This window comes from Phaethon aethereus, assembly GCF_964289735.1.
Source record: "Phaethon aethereus genome assembly, chromosome: 1".
Taxonomy (NCBI): domain Eukaryota; kingdom Metazoa; phylum Chordata; class Aves; order Phaethontiformes; family Phaethontidae; genus Phaethon; species Phaethon aethereus.
Genome location: NC_138575.1, coordinates 133,223,999 through 133,244,104, shown reverse-complemented (window position 1 = coordinate 133,244,104; position 20,106 = coordinate 133,223,999). Strand labels below are relative to the sequence as shown.

At 38.6% G+C, this 20,106-nt stretch overlaps 1 protein-coding gene across 4 annotated transcripts in view; it reads left to right on the top strand.

The window, feature by feature from the left end:
- The window catches only part of CNKSR2 (connector enhancer of kinase suppressor of Ras 2), a gene marked incomplete at its 3' end in the record, with an annotated part of 223,906 nt that overhangs the window by 39,339 nt on the left and 164,461 nt on the right, over positions 1-20,106 (top strand). For all 4 annotated transcript variants that reach the window (XM_082012335.1, XM_082012334.1, XM_082012333.1 and 1 more), the window contains exon 3: positions 11,236-11,438. In XM_082012335.1, the coding sequence (XP_081868461.1) occupies positions 11,236-11,438 (203 nt within the window). The remainder of the gene's footprint in view (positions 1-11,235; positions 11,439-20,106) is intronic.

Genomic DNA, 20,106 nt, shown 5'->3' with positions numbered 1-20,106 from the left:
TGGTATTTTCAGTCAGGTTGCGTCATGCAAAACTGGAATTATCCCCTTGGTGAGGGGTGTGGTTCTGACTTCAACCTTCTTACGAACTTTTTGTGTGTGCCTGTAAGGATTAGTGATAGATTGGGCACACTGCATTCTCCACTCTAGGAAGAATTGTGAACAGCTCTGTGAAGACGTACTTGACTGCCTAAAGTGGTGTTTTGTGGATTTTTAATGCGTGCTACTTTTCCAAGCATCAGAAGCAGCTTTAAGAAAGCTGAATCCCAGTAGAGGCAATCAAAGATGGTAGGCTGAAAAGCTTTTCAGAAGGGTATGTGGGTTCTCAATATGTAGCAGCTTTTCTGAACATCCTGTTGTTGCATCTTTGGGAGATAGATGTTGAGGGGTAATGAAGAGAAGAGAGAAAAAAAAAAATTGAAAGGGAAAGGAAAAAAGGGGAGAAGGTATTTTCCATACAGGAAAACATTTGGTTTTAAACATGTCTTAGATTCTCTCTTTAGAGTAGTATTTCTAATAATGTAAAGTGGCTCCATGCTATAAGTTAACTCATCTATTTTTTTTCTTAAATGATGGAAAGGGTACAATCCTAAAAAAAATAAAATGCTACTGATACATAAGGGAACATAAAGAGAGTTATTCACAAAGTACTCTTCTCATCAGACAGTGCAAGAGGAAACAAGAAAGTAAATGCTTTAACTGAGACAAAATCTAAGTTAGGGTGAACACTGATGATCATTCTTCCCAGGCACACAGGAAGACAGATTGTGTGTCTTTCAAAAATAACATATTTTCACAGAAAGAACTTTGTTTATTAGCTGAAATTTTTTTTTCCTGGATATGTAATTACAGACATTATCTTTAGCCAAAACAAACACAACTTGTCTTTGTAGCTCCCTTATCTTAGGCAAAAGCGTACGGAACTAAGTTGATTAAAAAATAAAGAATTTGTAGCAAGGGCTAACTCTGCATCCTTAATTCATGCAGCAAGTCTCTACCTTCCTGGTCCTTGTTGTGCATGTAAGTGTTGTCTGCTTTTCTGGATTCGTCTTGAAGAAAACTTCATCACTGAAAGACAATAGCATGCATTCAGATCAAAGCTTCTAATTTAAGCTGAGGTTTTTGCAGTCTCACAATTGGCTCCTGATGGCTCCTCAGGGATGCAAAATGTGATTATTATATTGATTTCAGTGGACTTAATTTGAATTTATTGTTCACCAATCAGATAAACTTCTTAGGAAATTTAATTCAGAGACAATCCTTTTGGTTATACTGGTCCTATACTTAGAGGCTTTCCTCTCTTTATTGCATCAGTAAATATCTGTCTTGGTTAGTGCTAGCCCACTCTTCCAATTAGCCTCTAATGTTGACTGTATTCTTTAGGAGAATTTTAAGCCTATGACTTTCCAACTTAGGATAATTGCTAGAGCAGGTAGTCACCATGCAAGGTTTTTTTAATGAAAATTATCTGCTTATTTTTTCTGTTTCATTGGAGTTTGACAGAGGTTTCATGATAGATTTTGGCATGAGTTTCATGATAGATTTTGGCATGAGTTACAAGCATATGATCCAACTGAGTTAACATCTATTTGGATGCTAGAGATGACAGGTGGCATGATGAATAGTAATGTTAATTTGCCTTGTAAGCATAATCCCCAACTGATTTTAAACTAATCATTAAAAAACAAAAGGATTGTCACTTCTGATTCTCCTCCCCACTGTCTCTGACGTAGTGAGTGACCACCTAAACATTTTTTGGCTTTGAGGACAATTGAGGGGGAACGAACCACCTCCCACTGTTCGTTCCTGCTCCTACTCTGCAGGGGAGAGTTTCCAAGACAGAGTTGTCATCAATGAGGACAGTTTCTGCAGTGTTGATAGCTGATGTGTTTTAGGAGCTGCTTTGTTCTTGCCCCTCTTCCCAGCATTTTTTGGGGGTAAACTTCTACTCACAGTTTCTGCCCTGTCGGCTATGGATATGGCAAATGGCAAACCAGCTGCTTGTGTTGCATACCTGTAGTTTACGGGCCAACATTTTCTGCCTGGAGCAAAGTGAAGAGCCTGAACAAGGCATGTTTGGCTGGTATGGAGAGTGCATGGGACCTTAACCCAGGCAGAGGCTACTGAATCACTGAAGACCACTAAATAGACAAACTGCTTGCTGCAGTAATAGTCGAGAACCGGCTATGATTGATAGCACTATTTAAAGGATAAATCTTTATTGATTTTTGGCAGAAGGTGGGTGGGTGACTATGGTCTCTCACAGTATTCCCCTCCTGTCATAAGCACTTGCAAAAAGTGGATCCTCCAGTGTTTGTTGCTGATCAGAGAACAAACGGTGGCCTGTGCTGTCCACCTTAGTACTGAGTCTCTCTTGGCTGCCAGCCTGCCATACTGTGCTCTTGACAGAAGAGCAAGCATCCTGGCAGTGAGATTCACAAGTTTTCTTTTCCTGTGGTGCTTCAAAGAAGGAGTATAAAGATTTTGCCCAGCTGCTACTAGTGTTATAGGTCACACTTTGCTGATAATGGTGGGGGTGTACATATTGCATACCATCACTGAAGCTGAACGTGCTCCAGGAAAGTGCAGGCAATGTAACTAATGTGGTTTGCTTCTTTGGTCTGTGAAGGTGGGAGCATGATTAGTGTGGTTTTGTGTTTTATAAAATCTGTATGTCAGAAAGGGCAAGATAAACGAAATGTTCTCTGTGCTTAAAAGAAAGAACTAGTGAGGTCTGTGATGGTATTATGTTGTTGCATTGTTTTTGGTCAGTCCCTGAGAAATCACCATGATAGAGTTCTGTTTCCAGCAAGGCACGCCTCTTGTCCTTCCTTTTCTGTTCAAACTGGGACGTGAAACCGAGCTCACACTGGTGGCACCAACAGGTAGATTCCTGACTGATGTGGATGTGCATGTTTATTCATACTGACAAAATCTCAAAAATAATTGACATCTCAAAACCGGTTGAAAAAAGGTAAACTGAGAAACTGCATGTCTAGCTCTAGAGATACAGGAGAAACTGTACTGAGTTAGGTACTGCAGTACTTTTTCTCCAGGCTACTCCCGGGTAATAAAACATGCATTTGTTCATCAGTTATAAAAACCACCACACAGATCTAACCTCAACAGGATCCATTTCAGAATGTGTGTGGCGGTGAAGCTAGTCTAAAACAGCTTTACATTTCATCAGTGAACAAACAACAGTGTAGCAGACCTTCATCCACACGTAAATTGTGACAAACCTCATTTCTTTGGTGGTTGCTTTAAGAACTGGATGTGAATGGACAATGCCGACAGAAAGTGAATCGAGGAAAGATGGAGGTGATGCTTATGGAAAGGGAAATGCATGCTGAAGAACAGATTACTCCGATAATGCCATCAGACCACTATATCAGTCTTCAGGTTTGGAGTGCATCTGGAGGTCTTGTAGCTCCTGAAATACCCAACTGTGCTGCAGAAAGCAAAGAAATGCGTGTAATTCTTTTTCCATCATCTGTTTCTCAGGAGATGGACTTTCATCTATCAAAACTGGGTATGATCATATTTTGCTGAGTGTCCATGGACTAAATGTTATGTCTCCTTGGTATCATACTTTTCCCAGAAAACTCTACCCTTTGCCTCGTTGCCTGGAGAATACAAAGACTGAAGACTGCACAGCCAAAGATTTCTTCTTCCTTAGTTTACCTGACATATCACCACAATGCCTTGATGCATGAGGATTATTTTTTTGCTTTACTTCTCAAAAATGTCATCTACATTCTGTTTGCTTGAAGATTAAATTAGTTTCATTTGATTTTGAGCATTTTCAAATATTTTTTTAAAGGACGTCTTAAAGTGGGAAATATTTTGTTCTTGGAAGATAAGAATATTGAGAAAACTTCACAAATAACTTTTGGATGCTTAAAGTTTTCCTTAAACAAAGAACTTACTAAAGTCCTTGCGAATTTGCAAAATACTTCTTCAGGTAATCTGCATTTCTGTAAAACAGAGTTTGGTTAAAAAACAAAACAAAGCAGTTTTTGCTTTGTACAGCATACTGGTTTCAGTACTGGTTTCAGGCTAGTTATTTAAATCTGCTATGGCTGCACAGGAATTTTTTATACACTATATTTGAATCTGTAAAGCTAGAAGATTGCAGCAGATGAAATAGTATTATTATTTGGCAGAGAAAACATTGGTGTGCACTAACAGCATGAAATTACTTATCATTTACCACTAACACAAAACATTTATATGTAAATGAATGTAAAAAACAGACCTACTTTACCCATGAATGATTTGATTCCTCTTAAGAATTATGCCTTTTTTCTTAATTTCATCTTCTTGCCATTTCTCACACAGAAATCCTTTCCTTTGCCGTTATCACTAGCCAGATCTTAAAACCACTTTTGTCAGTAATAGTGAATATTAGACTTAATCACTGTAGAACTAAATGAGGAAGACTTCATTTTGGAATGGAGATTTGTAGTGACTGGAGTTGGGATTTATTGTTAATATTCTGCATGCTTACAGCAGAAAAATTACTTACCCTTTTTACTATTGCCCTTTGCAAGTTAAAGTTCTGCTTGTATATCATCTGCCTTCCTGTCTTCAGCCTGAGATAACTTAGCTGCAGAGAAGGCAATCCTGAAGTCCATCATCAGATCAATAAAGCTAAGGAGCTAAACGGTTTCTGACAGGTCATATAGATCACGTTGAAAATGCTTGTTGCTGCTGTTAGTACACCTTTTATATAGAACTGCAGTAAACCCTGTGGTATGCTAAAGGCAGTAAATAAGTCTGTATGCGAAGGGTGAATCCTTCCTCCCACCTGCCTAAAGAATCAGTTATGGATCCTAGATACTTTTCTTAGTTGCTTCTTTTCTTGGGGCCGTTTGGAGTTTTGGGCAAGTATGAAATATATGCCCTGGTTCATAGGGCATAGCATGATTTGGGTTGGAATGGACCTTTAAAGGTCAAACTGCTAGTCAAAAGCAGACTGGATAAAGAGGGCTGTTACGATGTAAAATATTTTAAAGAGGTAGTGTGTTCAATAACAATCTTCTTATTTCCTTTTTTTTTTTTTTTGAAACTGCTGATTAACTGTATTAAGACTTTCTGAAATGCATGTGACTGGTAGTTTGAATTCTGGAGAAGTAAGAGCACTTGGTGGGCTAGGGACAAAATTACATGAGAAAGTAGAAAAACAAGAAAATAATGAGCACTTGGTCTTGCAGAGTCTGCTGGTTGAATAAGAGTAAGGAGAATAGTTTATATAATTGCTCTATTAGGGCTACAAAGCATGACCAGGGCTTGGCTTTTTGATGTGTTGCTTGATTGTGCTGTAGAAAAAGGGCATTTTTCAGGAAAGGGGATGATGATGATGATTATGAATTTTTCCTGGGTTCTGCAGGGCTATAAGGATCGTGCACCTGAGTTTTTTCTGACTGTAAACATTTAGGACAAATATTTATACTCTTCAAAACCATTTGCCTTTTAATCAGTACATGTTTAATAATTGCAGTAAATGGTGTCATTTGAGCTATCTGGCTTTTTCTCCTTACCTGCTTATTTTGTGTGTGTGAAACAGATGTGTAAGGATCATGTGTTGTGCACTTCTAAATTACCCCATATGTCAGTGCTATTTGAAGGAGAGATAACCTCAGCGTTGGCATTTTGTGATGCTGGAAGAAGGGCCGTTAGAAATATATATTGTAGGCAGATCTGATGAGGTATAAAGTTACATAAGGCACCTTCCATATGACAAGCTGTGTTCTCAGTTGCTTGCAACTTTGGGCTGGTAAGCTATTTGCCTCACTTTGTGGGTAGTGTTCAGCCAAATGTTTTGGAGAGCGACGTTCAGATGCATTTTGTTCATTTTTAAAAACAACTTTGGTGATAAAAGTTGGAATTATTCTTGGTGAATTTTTGGCCACCCCAAATTTTGAGGCGTGATTTTGAAATGGCTGCCACGTGCTGTGGTATCCATGTGATGCTGTTTTGATTATTCATTTAAGAACTTCCCCAGGCTTCATGAGAACTGAGGACTCTGAGCTTTACTGTTTCCAGGTTGCTTACTTAAAAGCAATAAATAATACATACAGAAATGATGCTTAAGAATTAAATATGGAAGATGAAAGCACTGAAAAATAGTGGGGAGCAGAATTCAGCTTACCTGAGGTTGTCTTAAGTCAGTTTCTTAACAATCATATGCTGTTCTTACCCAAAACTCCTGCATTCAGTCTGTAAGTGGTAAAAGACTTTTTAAAAAGTTGCATTAAGGAGAAGATTTATGATTTCATCCTTGTGATTATCATCCATATTACTGAGTGATATCAGGCATAACTGAGAAGTTACATTTCTTTACACATAATTTATTTTACAATACACATAACTTATTACACAGTACAGCTATCTAGAGTATAATATTTGTCTTTTCAAAAGGTTGCCACTTTTTCCTTCCTTAGAAAATGTTTGTGTGTGTGTGGCAACAAACATTTGCCAAAGAAAAATAAACATTGACCTTCTGTAGTTTATACAGTCATGGTTACCTTCTCCAGTGGGGCAGCAGAAATTAATTGATGTAAGCACTGCTATCTGCTCTGCCTGCCTGGAGAAACTGGTTTTATTTTCCTTTTGCCCCCAGGCACCAGTGTTACCAGTATCTTCAGTTCCCATCTTGTGTCTCTTCAGAAAGAATTAGCACTGGTCGCTGCATGCCTTTTGTTCCACTTGGTTTCCATCAGCTTTCTGGGCTGAAGAGAAGAAACAGTTATTTAGGGAGGTAGGCAAAGGGTCCATATGCTTATTTCTCTATCCTGGATTGTTTGTAGGAGTCAAACAATGTCATTGAACTTGATGTGACCTGTGTACTTGGAGATGTAGCGGCACTCGTGGTTGCATAAAAGTTGTGATCAAGACATCTGTTCTAAGGGATTTGTGGATTTGTTAATGGGTCTGTGGCTATAATATTAATACCCTAAACTAAAGGTCTCAGCATCTTCCAGACACCCTGTCTGAGCCAGCAGAGATAGTTAGCACTATGCTTCTAACCTGTGCTAGCAGTGTGAGGTGCATTTCCCGGACAGCCAAGGGTTAAGTGCATTTAACACAGGATGAATGAGCTCTGATTTTTTTTATTTTTTTTTAATTTTTTTTTTTAATTGGAGGAAGTGAGGGGGACAAATAATCAAGCTAAACCAAGAAAATTTCACATTAATTCCAAAGTTTCATTACTGAACTCTCTTCCTACCATGTGGTGCTGGTGCCTGGATGGGCTGGCAGAGGGACTAGGCTGCCTCTCCTCACCAAAAAAAAACCCAAAACTCATCAGTGGTGATTAGAGCTGCTGCTTGTCAGCATGTGAAGAAAAGAGCTACCGTTCATCATTCATGCTGTCATGGTAAGCCCCAGAAAAGTAATTAGCAGGTAAAATGTCTATTAATAGCTCCCACCACCTTTAGTTTGAACACCTGCTGACAAGCTATTACTCTGTGTAGCTTAGCTTCATCAAGTTCTTGTTTTGTGATTGCCAGAAGAGACTCCATTAGAGCTGTTTCTATTGAGGCGGGGTGTCTCTGAAGAGACTCTTGCTCCATGGCCTCTCGTTGAGAAAGCAGATGCGTAAACTTGCTTCGCTTCTCGTAATCTCTACAAGCATGCAGAGGTTTCTTTGTGGGTCTTTCAGCGACTGTGAATTTATTTTGGCTAATGAAGGCATAACTTGTGTTAGTGCCGGCTAAATGCAGAGTAGGGGAAAAAAAAGAATTGTCTCCTTGCCTGAAATTATCTTCTTAAGGTGCTTGAAAATAGATGCAGTACATTTCTAAGAAAACCATATTGTTCATAGTATATTATCACATATAAAGTATGATTAAACTTGGCAGCTATTATTTGAGCAAGCTTTTTTCCAATGTTAGAACATGCAACTCTTGGTTTTTAATGTGGGCCAGAAATATTAGTGAAAGACAAAGTGGGGATTTCGTTAGCTTTGCTGCTGCTTTAGGATCCTGCTACCTGAAGGCTTCTATAAACACAGCTGCTCAAAAATATATGCTGCCTGAAATTTATCTCTGTGTTTTCCATCTCTGGCTTTATCTGTCTCCTATTACAGATGGAAGCTTTACCGCAATCAGTGCCGTTCCTCATGTAAGACTGAATTTTACATGTAGCTTAGGCGTTACCTTTATCACTCAGATTTTTATGTTAGGGACATATGTTTATGTTTATCACATTTGATGAATATGTGTGAAAGTAGACTTTGTATCTGTTCACACTGTCTCTTCCTTTCCACATATCTGATGGTGAAAAAAGACATCTGAAAAAGAACGAGCCTGTAGGTGGCCGTCACCTGAAAGGTTAACAAGAGGCCACTAAGCTTTTATAGGAGGTGATCTTCTAAAGAAGCATACACATAAATGCAGCCTATTTTGCTGTCGTAGAATACATTTTTGAGTATTGTTTTACTTGGTCTGCAGCGTTCAGTATTTCAGGTTTTCTTTTTGCTGGTGCTTTACTTTCTGGTGGGGCTGGAGGCCTGTACGATGGCTGCCAGGGTTCCTGCTGTGGTGGACAGGGCACACCAGCGCAGGCTGGTACCTAGCTCCCGCCTCTCTAAGCGGATGAGATACAGACAAGGTGATGAAGCGGGAAATGGTGAAAGAGAGGGAGGTGAAATAATTTGGGATTGTCAAGGAGGAGCGTTGGGATCCAGCCTGGGCCTTGCTGTGGTCTCCCCCAGCCATGGGCCCTGCGTGTGGCCTGGCTGGGAAGGTGAGCTGGTGCCCGGGCCTGGCTGGCTCCTTCCCCGCGCCCACTCCTTAGTTTACCTTGTGTGGTTTGAAGGCGAGCACAGTATTTGGATAATCACACTCAGCTTCTTAGGAACAGCCCCCTGAATTAAGTTGTTCAACATTTTACTGTGTCAGAAAGAAGGAAGCCCTGTGAGGAGCCCTGTGGCCAGCCTCCGGATTGCGATCGTTCCCCCCGCTGTCTGGGGGAGGTGAGCACCATGTTGCGTGGGGGTCATGGGGCTTGGTTGCGGTAGGGTTTTGGTTTGGCAGATCTATAAAACATTTTGTGTGACGTATCTTTCATCCAGTATATCTTTCATTACTTTCTTCCCCTCATTAATTTTGCTAAAATGAGCTAGATGCTCAAGAAGCAGGATGAAATAAGAACAAACCTGGTATTTTTTTCCAACTTACTCCTACCCAGTCCTCAATCTCCATCGTACTCTCTCAGCTACAGCAACCACAGAAAACCGCAGCACAAACAAATTTATTTTTATCTGATGTTTATCTCTTTAATTAGGACTGATTTAATAAATTATTAGTTATGAGCCATTTAGCTGCATAATAAAGTGTTTTACTTTTCCATCCCAATTTATTGTTTTCATCTTGTAATTTTTTATTTATAACCTAACTCTATCTGTTGTATAATTGCTATCGAATATTTACATGGTAGAAAAGTCACTGCCCAAACATACAATTTGTCTAATTGGGAACTGTCTAATTGTACGTGGTGGCAGAGGATGGTGCCGGTGCAGAAACTGTGCAGTTGAGCAACATGCTCACAAAGCCTTCCTTGCCCAAAATATGGATGTTCACAGAAGTTACAGTGTCAGTTTTTAAAGCGCGACCTTAGCATATGGTCACTTAAGAGAGTCCCAAAGTGCATCCTCTGCTGGGGAAAGATGGCTGTCATTTTAGCAGCTCCCTCATGAAGTGTGTTTGGTTTACAAGGACGAAGAGGGGCTGGCTGGGAGACGGCAGACAAGCCGTGTGCCGAAGTCTCTCCTTTCTGCGATGATCTCCCATTTGCTTGGGAGTGGACTTTGTGGGAGGTCTGTGGGGCTCACCAGGGCTAGCTTCAATGCAATGTTCCTGCAGCTCCTGTGTAATTAAAGAGGAGATTAAGTTCATTTAGTACATGGTTTGGATTAGGAGCATGACAACTGCAGTAAATAATCACACACACACATACCCCATTTCCTATAGAAAAAAAGATTAAGGTAAATAAGCTTCAGTGGTCTTAAATTAGAATTGGAAAATATAGGCCTTCTCTCATCTCTTCTTGTGGGCACTAAACCGGGTGCCTGGGAGGAGAGCTGGTGAGGATGGGGTGTCGTTAGGAAGTAGATTTTTCTGTGTGCAGCTGAGGGGCTTTCTGCATCCTACTTCTTCATTATTTGTGGTAGGAAATGGTCCACCTTTGATAGTAAGTAGCCCTTTCCATTGTCAACTGAACAAGTTGTGAACACCCCGTGTTATAACCCTGTGCTGTGCTTAAGGTGAGGAGCACCTTCAGGAGTCGCATCTTTCTCTTACAGGAATAATAAGCTCAAGTCAATGCGATGCTTATTCTTTTACAAAGGCAAAAGGAGATGGCTTTTGAAATAACTCTATTATTCTTCGCATTTGTGAGGAAAAAAAATCTATTACAGAATAACAAATCGCTGATGGTACTATATTATATTGTAATTGATCATTAAATTACGATATTGCTGTTTCAACAATACTACATCCTTGTATATTTGAAGGGTTTTCAAGTACTATTTGTTGATATTTCTGGATAATTATTTGTCTCTGCTGCACCACTGAGGAACGTAATTTAAGTTTAACGGATTAACTCTTAAATGGAAGCAAAGTTTACAGCTTGACTTTAAAAGGGCAACATAGATATTGAGCAGAGTAGCACAGCGTTCTCTGGTCTGTGATTCTGGTGGTTCTTTACTGCTAACAAGAATAAAAATAAGGTAATGAACATGCTTCCTTCACTGAAACCAACAAAAGCAATTTGGTGTCACACTGTGTCCATACTGCGTACTTCGGCTACTTTGGAAGGCCTCTTGCCTAATGTGATCTTAAGGAATCAATGTGAGTACAGACATGAGGGACTGATCCCTAACCATCAGACCATCTGCTCTACTGAGCGAACCACCTGATCTACTGAGAGTGATGCACTGCTTTGAAAATCAAATTTTCTAGGCTAGTTTTTTCTCGTAATTTTGAGATGTTTTTCTCAATGCGCTTAAACCTAACTAAAAGATCACTCATAATTTTGCTCTTCTTTTGTTCTATTTTTATGCACTTCAGAAACAGAACATGCCATACATTTAAAAACTAATGAGTGGGTGTATTTCTACTTTAATTATTAGGAGTGGTTAAGTTTTGAAGCAGAAGAGCAGTCTTGCTGTTCTCGGTACTTCATGTTCAGCTGCAAAGCTAACTTTCTTTTCTTTATCTTTTTTCAATGCAGAACTATGGTTTGGAAACAGAAAATCTAAAAACCCTTTCTCACAAACTGAATGCATCTGCCAAAAATCTGCAGAACTTCATCACTGGGAGGAGGAGAAGTGGTCACTATGATGGAAGGACCAGCCGCAAATTACCGAATGATTTTCTGACCTCGGTAGTGGATCTGATTGGAGCAGCTAAAAGTCTGCTGGCTTGGTTGGACAGGTAAAATCTCCCAAATGTGTCACAGGTAACCAGATCACGCACATACACAAACCCCAACTTCTTTACAAAATGTAATGTAGACATTGAAATGGAAGTGTAATTCATGTACAAATTCTGAGAGGATATTTGTAGCAATTTTTTCTTGTTCAAGTCAGCATGAAATTCAGCATTTGAACTCATTTGAACTCTGCAACCCTACACATATCTGGAAATACAATATAGCAAAAGGATGACCTAATTAGGTTATATATGTATTTTTATTATTAATACAGAAAAACACTTTGATCTATATCAAATTCACAAAACTGTGATCATATTTTTCATTATGTAGGTGTCAATATAAACTCCTAGTGTGTGTGTGTAAACATGCATGTTGCATTTTATTTTTTTCAAATGGCAGTGAAATACCCCTGAAATGCTAGATGCAATTGGAACTGTCTTACACTTTTTCCTCTATTACCTAGGAAGTGTGTGGGACCAGGACTTAAGTGCTCTCTATATCTGTAGTGACACTTTTCTGATGATAATAAGAATAATATGCAGGTATTAACACTCCTGAAGTCGTTAAAATTAGTCTATCTGTAGTCTTTATAAAATACATCACAGTGCATTTTTATCAGTGAAAATAAAATGCTTAGCTTGATTTAAAAGTGTATCTTATTTTGTATCCAGCAGCTGAAGTTTTGTTCAGAGTATGATCTTTACGTAGTTTTTAAAATCTGACAGAATTATTTGGATTTACTGTTGCGGGTTTTGTTGTGTTTCGTTTTCCTGAGGAAAACTGACTTCTGCCCCATAAATTATTTCCATATGAAAGGTTTAGGTGAGGTGTGAATCTTTTCAATTTTTTTTTGTGTGTGTGTTCAGTAGAGTGCAGCTACCACTGCTTGTTCTTTTCTCATTCTAGCCTTTCCCCAAGTTTCAAATCCAGGGTACCTAAAGTTGGGCTCCTAAATTTCTATTTAGATGTTTAACATTAAATGTGCAGAGAAGCAATACAGTGTCATGGAAAGAGTTTAGCATTGAGACTTGAAAAATTGGGAATATATTTTTAGCTCTGCCTCTAGCCTGTTGTTGTTACTTGGAAGACCTGTAGGCTTCACTTTTTGTCCTTGCAAATAATTTTTGGCAGAGAACAGCATCATTCTGGGCTTTAAAACAGAAGGAACAGTAGACAAACCATGTTCTTTTGCACAGGCAGATCAGTGGTTGCCACTTCTTTCTATTTAGAAATAAGCTTGATTGTTTTCTCATTGGAATTCTGGCTAATGGATAAAGACTATTAGTTACAAAGTTGAGAATTTTTTTTTTTTTGCATAAAATAGCCTACTATTAAAAAGTAAACTTTCACATACGTATACACATTTAACACATTGAAAAAACAATATGTTTTTGGCATCTTACTATGAATTTAGTACTTGAACTTCAGGAAGAAAGTAGTTGTTGATGCTAGGAAATGTCTGCATCTGAGCACTAATGTGTCACTGTAGTACTGTGCACTGTACCCAAATCATGCACTTTTAGTATTAAAAGACAAATCCAGTCTGTAAAATTTTTTGTAGCTCAGAAGTGTGTTGAGAATTACCTCTTAGTAAAATTATGTTTGTAAAGGCAGCTATATTGTATTTGTCAGAGATAATTCTGTTAGTGGGTTGTAGTGTTGGTGGGGGACGATCTCTAAAATAATTTCCAAAAGGATGCATATCAATTGTACTCCCAGTAAAATGCAAAATGACTTTTGCATTTATCTGAAATGGTAGCTGATCAGACACAGGAGTTCCAAGAAGTTAAAAATGAGGGTAGCCGTGGTGGTAGCACACTTCTAGCAACACTGTCTTTAGTGTCCAAATAAGGCTTCCTAGAAGTGATATTTTAATTTAATTCAGATTTCTGGGAAAATCCTTTTGAAGATCTGTATAGCTTAAACACCTGGCTCTGGCAAATGTTTTCTGTAACATTTTAAGACTTTTCTGATTTATGAGCGTATGGGTATTTTGGTTAGGTTTGTTCTTCCTTCTTTGTGAAGCCCCCAAATTAGGATGAAGAAAGGCCAATGACTGCATTTTTCTCAGGAAGTGGGAACATCTGGAGATCAATAGGTTTCTGCTTATTATATACCTTCTAAGAAGCTAGTGGGGCCACTAGGGGGAGATAGAAAGATTTTAAAAATAAAGTATTTAAAGTCAGGAACACGGCTTTAATTTTATTCTGCACAGCTGTTACTATTAAATGTGGGCCCCAAATCTTAGTTTTTTGGTTGGTTTCTAACACCAGTTCTGTATCTGGGGTATGAGAGAGGGGAGAGCAAACCATTAGGAGGAATAAAGTGGCTGTTAAGTTATCCACTGCATTGTAAGATCCATACTAGGCTGCCCCTAGTCAGTGTTTTTCAGGTCATGTCTGGAAAAAGCAGCTAGCAGCAGTTCCAACTTGCATAGAAATGCAATGATATGGTTTTTTATGTGCTGGGAATGGTGATGACTCCATACAACTTGCTTCACTTGCTGCTCTAATGAGCTCTCTTCTTGCGATGTTTCTATAGGACACTTACAATCTGTAAGGCCCTCATTAGGCCAGGCACAATTACCAAATGAGTGTGAGAGCTGTAATTTGCTGAGTTACTTTCACTGTGGCTCTTGCAGTGCCACTGTGCAAGGCTGATCCAAGGACACTCTTTGTTCCAGGTCTCTGCCTAGAGCAGTCCTACTTCCAGATGTATGTCAGAGATTGAGTTTTACTGAAAATTAGGGTAGCTTTTATTGGCAGGCTTTAAGAGTCTTCTAGTTTAGTTTCCTTTAGGAACTGGAAAACTTAGTAGAGAATTCTAGCTGTTTTACAAAAGAGGTTAGCCGATAATTTTGGGAAACATGAAATAGCTCTACAATAATGTCCTGTAAAGAAACTGTCATCACGTTAATAGATTATGTCCTTAAACTTTTTAGACTAATTTTACCTTCCTGTTACTTTCTCAGACCACAAAATCTGTCCTCTCTTCCAGAAGACTTAAAAATAAAGTTTTATTTTATACTCTTTCCCTAATCTCAGATTTTTCCAAGCCAATTTGCTGATGACATTGGTGCTTTCTTGAAGAAACTATCAGAGTCTTTTGTGAAAGTGTGGTGCATTTCCATTTGACTCTTAACGTAGCTCTTAGGCTGATGGAAAACCACACTTTAGGCTATAGCAACACACTACTTATCTGATGTTCAAAGCAACTTGGCATCAAAATGTCTCCAGTGATACTTCTCAGGAATTAGAGGATAATATATACAGTCATCTAGATATTCTAGACTTCCAGTTAGGTCACTGGTGTTCTTTCCAGTCTTTATTCCTGTAATTCGTGAAACTTGTATTCTTGGGAATAGTAATATAGGCCACTTTTCTGAATCCTTCTTCTTTGATGTGTCAGGTTCCTGGAAATTCTTCTGCTTTTTATAGGGCTGACACACTCCATCCTGGGGAGGAATTTCTTAAAATGTATATATAATTAAAGTAGGATTACTGTTGCGAGTTCACTAGTGTGGATCCACAACATGAATGCATTGCAATTTTTGTGGCATAAAGCTATCTCTAACCTCGTAAAAGTACTTTTTCAGTACAGTAGTATGTCCATTAGTATCTGCACGTTTAATTGAGACTGAAATTAGACATACTTATTTCTGTTAATCCCAGGTAAGGTTTTGTTCTTACAGCACACATTTACCGTTCACCTGAAAACCACTTTGTAAAAGTGTTGCTTTGTGTGTGGATGCGTTGGTGTTCACTGCCTCTCTGAGATTTCTGAATTAAATATAAATCATCCATCCATGGCTTTCTTGATCTAAAACCACTATGAACACCCAGAGGATTTTGAGAATCAAACTATTTTCATCTTTAACAAAATTATGTTAGGATTTTATAATGTGACTTGTGTCTTCAGTGACATCAGTGAAAACTTCCCAGTTTTTGTCCAGGGGCAAATACGAACTGAAAAGCAATGATATGATAGGCATCCCAGAAAATTCTGAGCTCCAAGTTTAGGGCATTTAGCAGTGCTTATAACTAACTTTCCCTCTGGTTAAGACACAGCCAGCTCTTGTACTGTAATCACATCTGATACCTTTTCTACTAATTTGCTGCTACCTGTTGGTTGTACTACTGAAATTGTGATGAGTCTTGAGTGAAGGGTGCTCACATTCATCCAATACTTTTTCTCCCAGAACTTAACAAACCTTCTGACAGACAGACAGACAGATTTTCATCCGAAGTTGGCACGATGTTGAGTCTTGAGTTTGTTTCCTAATGAGTCAGAGGCTGCTGCAAAGTGAAGGCAGCCTTGGGAGCAAAAGAATCTTTTACAAATCCTTTAAACACCCCATTTTCCCTCTTCAAGTTCCATTGTACATCATATGCTTTTCTTTCATGGGACAGATATATTTAACAGGTAGAGCTTATTACTATAGTCTTAACTGGGAAGAACTGGCATGCTCTTTGTGGAAGAGGAAGGATCCTGAGGGAACCTGACCTGGGGTGACATTCAGTGGAAGCTGCATGAGCTCCTTGTCTCCTTGCTCTGCCAGCACACACCTTGTTTGCCCCCCTTGCTTCTGCTGATGCCCTCTTCCATGTTGCTCTTGGTTTGATATGTTGTATTCATTCACCTCCACCACACTTGTCATCTTTGCCAGCCGAACACCCTGGGAAACTGTATTTCCTGCATACTGCACTAAGCAGGAAAAATTTCTTAGTTGTGCTTCTGGGCTTCCTGTTCCTGCCTACTCTGTAGTGCTTGGGCCGTGTTATCTCAAGCAGGAACTCTTAATACCATGTATCTTGTGCAGCATCAAGAAGAAAGTTTTGAATCTTAGCAAATAGTAACAGTATCTGTATAAACTGTGAATGCAGACTTAAGAGATTAGGAGTGAGGAAGAGATGGTTGTTCTTAGGGCTTTAATTGAGTTTTCATTAAAGACATAACTAAGATAATGCAGTAGTTTATTTTTCAATTAAGAATTCAAGAAAATGTAATCAACTTCCCATGAGATAAATACTACAACATTTTGCGTCTGTTGTGTCAGATTTTAATGGTCGTGAATTAGGATTTGTCAGGGGACACTAGATTTTTCTAGTGTACTGTTTGACTCAGCCATCTGTGTGGGCAGTGATTCAATATGTCTTTCACAGCACCTCTCCTGTATCTCTTGTTTTTCATCCTAGCACTATCCCCCTTTTGGAAATAAAGAACTTAAACTGCTGCTGCAGATTACACTGAAGTCTAAGTAGTAGGAACAAAGAGATCTTGTAGCGATAGATTTTGTATTCAATACTTTCTCTGCTGTGGCCAGAGAAAAGCTAGCAGGCTGACAAATGTGCACCAATCTGATTAATTTACCACTGCTGTCTGGATACATGGAACATGAACAAAATGAAACAAGGAGATGAACAAAAAGCCTAACAGTAAATAGAAATTGTTGGTCATATAGAAGATATGGGTCAAAGTGCTGACAGTATTAACAAAATGTAAAATTTCAGAGTAAAAGGCCTTTCTGGCAAGTCTAGGTCTGCTTTTAGGGCCATTCACAGAGTGGTGGGGTGTAATCCTTTGACTTCTAACCCCAGGTGGGCAAGTCATTTTGTCACAGGCTTAAATGTGCTAATATTCTGCAAAGCACTTATATGTATACATAAATCCTATGAAGTAAGGCTAAAATCTATGCCTAAGGTTAAGGACATTTGAATAGTGGTTAAGTCAAGTGGTTAAGTCAGGACAGCAGCATGGGACCTCCAAGCCTCACTGTGGCCTGTGTAAACTTTTTTGGTGATGCTCTGTTGTCTACAGAGAAGTGCAGCCTGCAATGATGTAAACACTTGTTTATGTACGAACAATTCTAGGTGTTCAGCTTTAGCGTACCCTTTAAGACTGCTTTGTATGAAAGCACTGTGGTAGTGGAACGCATTCCCCGCTCAAAAATGAATCTCCCTCTTTTCACCATGGTGACGTCCACAATGCATACATTTTCTTCACTGTAGGTAAAATGTGTTCAGCCGGATTTTTTTGTCTCTTTGTTTTCGGTGAATGAGCCTTGGTGATGTTTATGGTGTGACTATTTTTTAGGTTTAAGTAAAGAGGAGCATTCACTGGGAAAATTACGCTTGAACATTTGCAAGCCCGTAACTTCTTAGTTACGAAGAAAATATTACTAGCTTAGAGTCTCCTTTGTAAGAAACTTCATGCAGTCCTGTTAGCTGTGCTTGGTTATTGCTTGTCCTGACAGGGTAAATCTGTTTTGCACACAAGATGGTGGGGGAAAACAAATGAAAATTCAAACAAAAAGAAACCAGAGAGTTGAGCGATTCTTTACCCGCCACACAAATAATGCACTTTCTGTCAATTGGTTTTCAGTCTTAAACCTGCGAATGTTATATTTCCTTTATGCACTTTCCTTTATGCTTGTTTGAATTGTATGTCAAACCTGTCAGTAAGTGCTGCCTAAGAATGCTATGGTACTTAACCATATTGTGCTACTGGAACAGCTGTAAATGTTTAACGGAGCACTCATTTAAAGAATTTTTTTATCTGATGTGAATTTTACTGCATTCCTCTCTGATTCTACATAAAGCAGCCTTTCTACACATAAAATGTTTGTTTCATGAAAGCCTAAAACTATGATTCTTAGACGGATTTGGTACAAGTATACATGCAACAATATTGTACTTTCAGATTTTTATTTGGGCTTACTGTGTTACCTTTGAAGACTGTTATATTACTGATTTGGTTACCTTTCTCTTTAAGAGGTTTTGGACTGTTACATTTAATTAAACTGCTCTAAGGATGTTTTCCCTTATTAGGATGCTAAAATAAGAATGATACTGGTTTTAAACTCCTCACAATGTCTATTGTTATAAAATAGCCCAGCACTACAACTAGTGGTGAAGTATGACTAACTTTTTATTTTGGGGCAATGTTTTTACTAACAGCAGTCTGTATTCACCCAAACTGCAACTTTTAAAAGTGAAATAGTTATTTCTGTGTATCATTTTCCCCTAACCAAATGTTATATGAAAAAGACAGATGAGGAGGCTAAAGCATATGAGGCCAAAAATGTTGATAATGTATAAATAATGACTGTATGTGTCTCCTTCTCAGTACATGTCTTTTTTTACTTCTTTGGTAAGTATTTTCCTTCATGTGCAATCTGTAGTTGTGAGTATTAGTAGTTGTTGAATCGTATTATTTCTTAATTCTGTGAGGGCATTAGCTGTGCTATATTGATGTAGCTAATTTTTCTACCAATCCTTCAGGGTGGCTTAATTACTTAATGTTAGATAATATAATTTTTTTTCTTTCTGAAAGATGCTGATACTGCTAAAGATTTTAATTAGGTCTGAGTTCATAAAAGTGTATACATACATGCATGTATGTTACAGCCTGCATTATACATGTATAAACAAATTCATGTTTCAGAGGTGTTTTATTATTTATCTCAAATACTGCTTTAAAAATCGTAAAAAGAACCAGTAGCTCTAACATTCCTGGTGTTAGGGAAACCTTATTTCCTATACATTAGGGTCTTGATGTTGATTGACTTTAACATTAAAAAGAAAAAAAAAAGTAAGCACCCTGTGAATGAGGTATTTAGAAGCTCTTCATCCCACTGGAATCTGTGGTGTGTAATAAGGTGCAGGCTTGCAATGTGGGTTTGCATGGTGGAAAAATTAAGAGGCTTCCACTCTTCCAGCTGCATGCATGATTACGAAACATGGATGAACTTCATTATTCTAGAAAGCTATTACCCACCCATTTGTGAAAGTGGTTTGAAAATGGCTAATGGCTTCAAATGTTGGAAAGGAGAAGGCAGGAGAAAAGGTGAGAATCAGGGGAAAAACACCCTGGATGTGTGTGCAGAAGCATTGATGTGATTGCATAAATCTCCTTTCCTTAACATATCGGGTGTAGAAGGGATAAACAAAGAATGGAAAGGGGAAACCAGCAGAGGTCTGGAAGAAGAAATTAATGGAAAGGGCATGTGGTCAGGTAGGTGTGCTGTGGAGCTACATGTATTTTCATGTGGATGTTGCAAAGGAAGGGAATCACAGGGAGGTTTTGAAGGAAGTACAAATAAGTTACAAGACAATCTGAGTAAAACAAGTTTTGTGAATAGGGAAATGTATTTGGAAAAGGTCTTGGAAATTACTGAGAGAGAGGTGAGACAATGGGACACTGAGGTCAGTGTCACAGCAGGAAGTGGGGCAACATAGGGCCCCAGTCCAAGGCAGTTCTTTAGTTCTTGTTTAACTTAGACCACTGAACTGGACAGCACACGTGTTGAAAATAGCATTTGTTCTCTGGGACTTCTCTTCACTGGAGCCATAGGAGGTACCTGAGGTTTGAAGGTCCAAGGGACTGTGAAAGACATGGCTTTGAAAGAAAAGAGTAGAAATTGGAAGCTGATAGAAATGGCTCAGCCAAGCCAAGGAGATAATTTTTAAAAAGTACAGAGAAGTGGTCTAATTAAACAAGGAATTCCTTTTACTTGGTGTGTTGCTGGTGCCTTGAGAAGGAAAGTGTTTTAGCTGCCAATTGAAAAGTTGTAGTATATGTAGGCTTTATTTGCATTTATACATGTTGTTTCGTCTGTTCACAGTCAATAATATTGTGCTGTATTAAAATTGCAATCAGTGGATATAT